At 39.4% G+C, this 6189-nt stretch overlaps 1 protein-coding gene across 2 annotated transcripts in view; it reads right to left on the bottom strand.

The window, feature by feature from the left end:
* Positions 1 to 627: 627 nt before the first annotated feature.
* The window catches only part of NFKBIZ (NFKB inhibitor zeta), a 50655-nt gene continuing 45093 nt past the window's right edge, over positions 628 to 6189 (bottom strand). For both annotated transcript variants that reach the window (XM_063953606.1, XM_063953605.1), the window contains exons 5-12: positions 5408 to 6114; positions 5007 to 5112; positions 4238 to 4384; positions 3119 to 3182; positions 2794 to 2963; positions 2490 to 2600; positions 2118 to 2285; positions 628 to 1450 (exon numbers count right to left, since the gene is read on the bottom strand). In XM_063953606.1, the coding sequence (XP_063809676.1) occupies positions 1397 to 1450; positions 2118 to 2285; positions 2490 to 2600; positions 2794 to 2963; positions 3119 to 3182; positions 4238 to 4384; positions 5007 to 5112; positions 5408 to 6114 (1527 nt within the window). In that variant the 3' untranslated portion in view covers positions 628 to 1396. The remainder of the gene's footprint in view (positions 1451 to 2117; positions 2286 to 2489; positions 2601 to 2793; positions 2964 to 3118; positions 3183 to 4237; positions 4385 to 5006; positions 5113 to 5407; positions 6115 to 6189) is intronic.

Raw genomic sequence — 6189 nt, 5'->3', positions numbered from 1 at the left:
CGCCGAACTAGAATTTCATTACATCCCGCTCTATGGGGTCTATTCATGAAGCACAGAAAAGCCCTGTTTTGCGGTAAACGGGGCTTTTCTCCACTTCCCGCAATTCACAAGAGGGTTACCATGGAGAAAGTTATTACTTCTCCTGCGGTAGACCTGCTCTGTGCTTAAATCGCAGTACCATACACTTGTATGGTAACTGCAATTCATGTAGAAGCGGAAAGCACTGCTTTCCGCTTCTCTCTCCTGTGCAGCTTTGTCATGTGAGGATGGCATGGTCCACTCCACCCTGACGAATATTGGCAGGAGCATTGGACTGCGGGGTCAAAGGTGTGCACTGCGCATGCGCAGACTAAACACCCTCCAGCAAGCCGCGATAGGAGCAATAAAAAAGGCATTGTGAGAGGACGAGTTCCCGCATCGCATCGGGAACCCAGCAAAGGATGGTGAATTGCGGTAAGTATTTGAAAAAAAGCCGCTCATAAGAATGCGATGTTTGGTGATAACTAAAACCAAACGATCGCATTCTTACATGAATAGACCCCCTAAATATCTGTTTACTGTTGACAGTAACTTACAGCATTCATAAAGAACAAACGTATCACCAATAAATGATATGAAGACATTGAATTGAACTAAAAAAAAAGTACAACTTTATTAACAATTTTTATTTTTAATACAATTTACAATTCCATATATTTCAATATTTTGTCCACAAGACATACTATAAAGAACTTATGCAATTACTCTATAAATATATATAAGAAATATTCAATAATTATTATAAACATATATAATAAAGTGATAAAACCAACTGAAGCCTTGGATTCTTACAATTTTATATTTATTGTGCGTCCATCTCAATACATGCATACCCTTATCAATCAGAAAGTGGATAAAAGTATGGACTTCATTTTAATGAAGACAAAAAAAAAACAACATGTTGCAAGTTCTAACGTATTGGATTTGCACATCGATTACAAAGTATAATATATTACTATTTAAATATAGTCCTTTACTGTCAGTATATTTATTTAAGGATTCAATGTATTCGTACAATCCTTTTCAGAATTTTAAAGTACACAATAAAAAAATAAAAAGGTTAAATGATCAAAGGAACTTTGGTAGCTCCCCATAATGGTTTTAATTGTTGATGATTATTTTCAGAACAAGTAAGAAAGTAGAAGTACTCCCAATCCACTACAGTAACAAAGTAAAAGAAAGTGAAAGAACGAAGAATGAATTTTGCTGTGAGTTGTATTAAGGTCACTATATAATAGTGAACAATATCAATAGTTTCATAGAAACCAACTTTCATTTGTCCTTGAATAAGACAAATGTATTTACATAATAAAGACTGCCTAACTGGCATGAGTGTAGAAGTGGATTATAAGGGAGTCTAGTAAGATGGTAAGCGATGTTGAACCGATTTTCCTTTCAGAACCCGTCTTATCTGTAAAATAGAAAAAAAAAAATTTTTTTTAAACAATGCTTCCACAGGATTTTTACAATAGCGGTCTTTTATAAAATGCTGATTACTTAGCTAAACTAGCTTAGCATACTGCTGTAACCAGGCACACTGCTGCTCTGTCTTATCTATTTACGTATTTGCTCTAGTCATCACATCTTAAAAACTTTGAGAACTTAAATATCTCAAATGCGGTGTGTCCCTAAGGATGAATGGTCGCCAGTTTGGCCAATAATTCATAAAGAGAAAAATGGTTGCAATTTGAGTGGTCCCTTTACATCACTAATCTAAATACAACCCCCCTGAGTGTGCAGTTATAGAGAACTCACTGCACATGTCACAGACATTTTAGCCGATTATATACTAAAATAAAGGAAGAAACTGAAATGGACAATTGGCTGCTTTCAAATGATGGCATTGCAGATGCAATAATATTGCATATGTATATTCCTTAAAGCCTTTAGAAGAAATAATAAGGCTAGTGTCTGACAAATAGTCAACGGACACAAAAACTATTAAATATAACATTTCTTAATTTAGCTTCAGAAAATAGTATAGAAAATATTAATAGGGTATAAAAGCATAACTAAGAGCCCATGGCAACTGTAATTTTTCCTTCTAATAATAATAAAAAATAATAAGAGCATATTACCTCTTCTCCTATGGGTCCATCAGATACAAGGTGTACAGGCTGCTCATTCTCTAGGTTCCTGGCACTTGGGTCAGCCCCTTTCCTCATCAGAAGTCTCACTGCACCCACATGTGCTCTTCTGTACTGAAGACTTGCTGCAACATGCAATGCAGTGTTTCCATTGTAGGCCTGAAAAAAAAACAATGTTTCTTCAATAAAGCCAAGATAAAACCTGCTACCTGCTTCCTGCTTTTCAAGAATTCCTTCAAAGTTAAGCATTGCAAGGTAAAACTGAATACATACTTTGAAAAGTATTGACTCATACAAAATAAAAAAAATAAAAAAGGGCCTGAAATTTACTGAATAAGAACACAAAATGCAGTTCATATTTACCTTGGCATTGATGAAAAGCAAACTGTTTGGCAACTCTAGGAAAAGACTCATCAGCTCTAGATTTGCTTCTTCACAGGCCAAGTGTAGGGCAGTGCGTCCACTTTTGCGATCCTAGAAATAAAATATATGCAGTGAGTTTCACATAATCTAGTTCAATCAATGCATCAAGTGTCTCCCAGAGCTTCCATATTAAAGGTGTATCATGCAGTTCCTCTCTAATGTTGTATCTTTCAAGACTTTCTGATGGCCAATACTATTTTATAGTATGGGAAAGAGCTTTACACAATGCTGCAAGTTAACTTACTCTTGCGTCTACAGAAGCTCCCATCTGAAGCAATAGCTTAACAGTGTCAACCATAGACTTGTTCTTCATCATCAGGTCATCTGTCGCAGACGTACAATGCTCCCGACTCCGCTGCAGCTGCTGGACGATAGCATTGTGGGCAATTACAGCACAGTGTAGTGGAGTCAAACCTGTGGAACCGAGCACCAATAAATTAGAACGTACAATAGAGACTCTTACCATAAACTCAAAATAAACAGATAACATTGGTAACTTAATCTAAGGTTTAACAAAGGGAAAAATATAATAAGACCCTATAAATCATGAAAATAGTTCATAGACCTACCATCATAATTTGTTGCATCGATATCAGTGTATTCTTTGCTAGCAGCTGTGCCTTTTTGGATTGCCTGAAAGAAGTGTATGCAGGAATTAAAGACAGATCCCAACATTAAGTCGACAAAAACAAAGTTATCTGGAAAGCTGATTGAAAGGACTAGTGCACACTGTAGAACACAGACATAGGCACCTGAATGGGAAAGGGGTAGGGGTCTGCTCACAGACCTTTCCCCCCTAAACATTTCAGAGCGTCACCAGTCACTATAATGGGCAGCAGGGTGCAGTGTGACCGCCCTAGGGCCACCATGAGCAGTGTCCGGATGAGCATAATCCCTTTTCCAGCTGCTCTACCTCCTCCATCCCAAGAGCCCTTCTCTGCCTACCTCCGGAGCACTCCATCTCATTGCACCTAGCTACAACCAGTGTGTGGCTAATTACTATAGGTTGGCACTATCTCTGGGGCCAGCTCTGCTCCCTTCTCACGTCCCACACTGCTCCCCTATTCCTCCTCCGCTCCTCTACCCTTTGGAACCAAATGACCCCACCCTTGCAGCGCCTAACTCCCTGACATAGAGCTCTCTGTGCTCCTGGCCGGGAATCTGGAGGCTCAGAACAGCCTGCACTACCTATTACAGCCAGCTCTGTGCCCCATACATGTTGCAGACTTCCCTCTTCCCCCTACCTGTCACAGCCTTGCCTCTACACAGGGCCAGCTTGAGGGCTATTCCAGCCACTGAGGGAGAGAGAGAGCTCAGGTAAGTCTTCTGTGTAGGACTGGGACAATAATGAATCTGTGTTTTTGTTATTTCCTGTGAGAATCTGACTGGTTTTTCCCTGTAGGGGACAATATGTTTTATATTTTTCCTGTGCAGGACAAATTTTCAGCTTGTCTGTGCATTCAATTTCACTGCCCTTGCAATATGAAAACAATTCTACTCGGTTTGTCTAAAGCAGTATTTTGAATAAAGAGCAAAAGAAGGTCAGCTTATAGCAGTGCACCATTTGGAGAATTGCATATTTTTTATTTCAGCATAATTAAAATAAGCATTTGGTAATTGTCTGAAGCAGCAAGTCACTAACACAAAGATACAACCTAGAACATGTAGATAAAATGAGTAAGGCTCACCTGAAGCACTTCCTGGTATCCCTTTCCAGCACAGACATGAAGTGGCGACCTTCCCCAATAGTCTGTAGTGCTGACTTGTGCCCCAAGACTGATCAAGTCATGAACAATTAAGTGTTGATTGGCAGCCACTGCTACTTGCAAGGCACTCTAAGATGTTTGAAATGGAAAGTATTACATATGAGTATTGTGTCCATGCACAAGGAAACAAGAATGAGGGAAAAGAAAAAAGAAAAAAACTACTAAACAGATTTTACTTAATTCCAAGAAAGAACACAAACTGATAAGAGAAGGGTGGGGTAGTACAGTACAAATGCACATACAGGTATTTGCCAAGACCTGTGTTATGGACTTTGCTCTTATTATCTGAATGATAAAGAAAGCCTGCGTAACAGTGTCTACATGATTACAATTCCTGATTAACCTTGCCGACTTGTCAATATAACACTGACTTGTCATAGAGGGGCAGATGTATTAACCTGGAGAAGGCATAAGGAGGTGATAAACCAGTGATATGTGCAAGGTGATAAAGGCACCAGCCAATCAGATCCTAACTGTTAATTTACATATTGGAACCGATTGGCTGGTGCCTTTATCACCTTGTACATATCACTGGTTTATCACTTCCTTATGCCTTCTCCAGGTTAATACATCTGCCCCATAATGCTCTGCACAAATCACATGCATCATGAGACTGCTATGACAGAAATGGGCAGCTCAATATAGCTAACTTATCACTGTATATATGTATGATCAAGTGCAGGTTTCTTACCTGATTGTTATGTTCTTTTATATCCAGCATATTAAGGGCAGCCATCTTCCGTGCAATGACAAAGGACAGAGCTCTTCTTCCTTGTGCAACAGCAATGTGAAGGCACCTGAAGGAAGCAGTGGGGCTTAGTCATGCATTACTACACACTAGTACACTACATAGGCACATATGTACATTGGTAAGTATCATGTGTCTATCTGACACTGCAAGGTCCAAAAAACACCATATTTAGCAGTCAGGGTATATTCCTAAAGTGACAGGAGGTGGCCAAAAAATGTTAAACAGTATCTATTTAAAAAAGGTATTTTAGGTCTATTCTGTAACAAAATAAACTAGAGTTTCAGAACCTAAAACATTTGCATAGCACAATAGTAATATGGAGAATACCTAAAGACACTTACGTATCACCATCTGCATCCTTACAGAGAAGACGCTCAGGGGGAACATTTGCTAATTTCTTTTCTTCTTGTTCTATCTGCCAATGGAAAAACGATTTGCCAATCTGGAACGGGCTTGTCTGGCTTCCAACGGTCTGGCACACTGCAGAGGAAGCATTTGGGGATGGCTGGATCACATTTTGATCTACAAATTGATTGCAGGGTGGACTTAAAGATGGGCTGAAGTTCTGAGCTGGCATACTGAACTCTGTGGTCATTTTTGCTGATGTCAACTCAGGGGTGTATTCTGTGAGAGACAAGAAGCCCTCTAGGGGGCAATTCTGAAACCCTTCACTTGAACAAACAGATTCTTGGTAATTCTGGCTTGGAGGATAATTGTTATAGTTTGTACACTGTGGAGAAACTATGTGATTTGGGGGACAGCCAAACTGATATTGGTCATTTTTATGCTGTGGAGAGCAGTCACTGTACACCTGACTGGTGGGTGAAAATGCCTGAGGTGCAGAGGCATCCTGATAGAATGGTTCCTGAACATTATTTGGAGGCAAGGAATTCATCCAGTTGACTTGCACGGTGCTCAGGGACACTGTCTTGGATTCATCTTTTGTGTTCATTATACTCTGCAGCAGATCCAAATCAGATTCTTGACTCGTCTCACTTTTTGTATTCTCATCCATGATTTCACAGGAGCTCGGTGTACTTGGTGGGGTCTGGTGGAGGAAATGAGTGTATCAAATAACAATTTCACTATAAAAGATTGGTGTAATATTACTTAATGTGGATAT

The sequence above is a fragment of the Pseudophryne corroboree genome, chromosome 2, assembly GCF_028390025.1.
Source record: "Pseudophryne corroboree isolate aPseCor3 chromosome 2, aPseCor3.hap2, whole genome shotgun sequence".
Classification (NCBI taxonomy): Eukaryota; Metazoa; Chordata; class Amphibia; order Anura; family Myobatrachidae; genus Pseudophryne; species Pseudophryne corroboree.
The sequence above is the reverse complement of the archived record's forward strand: the minus strand, read 5'-3'. Positions and strand labels throughout refer to the sequence as shown.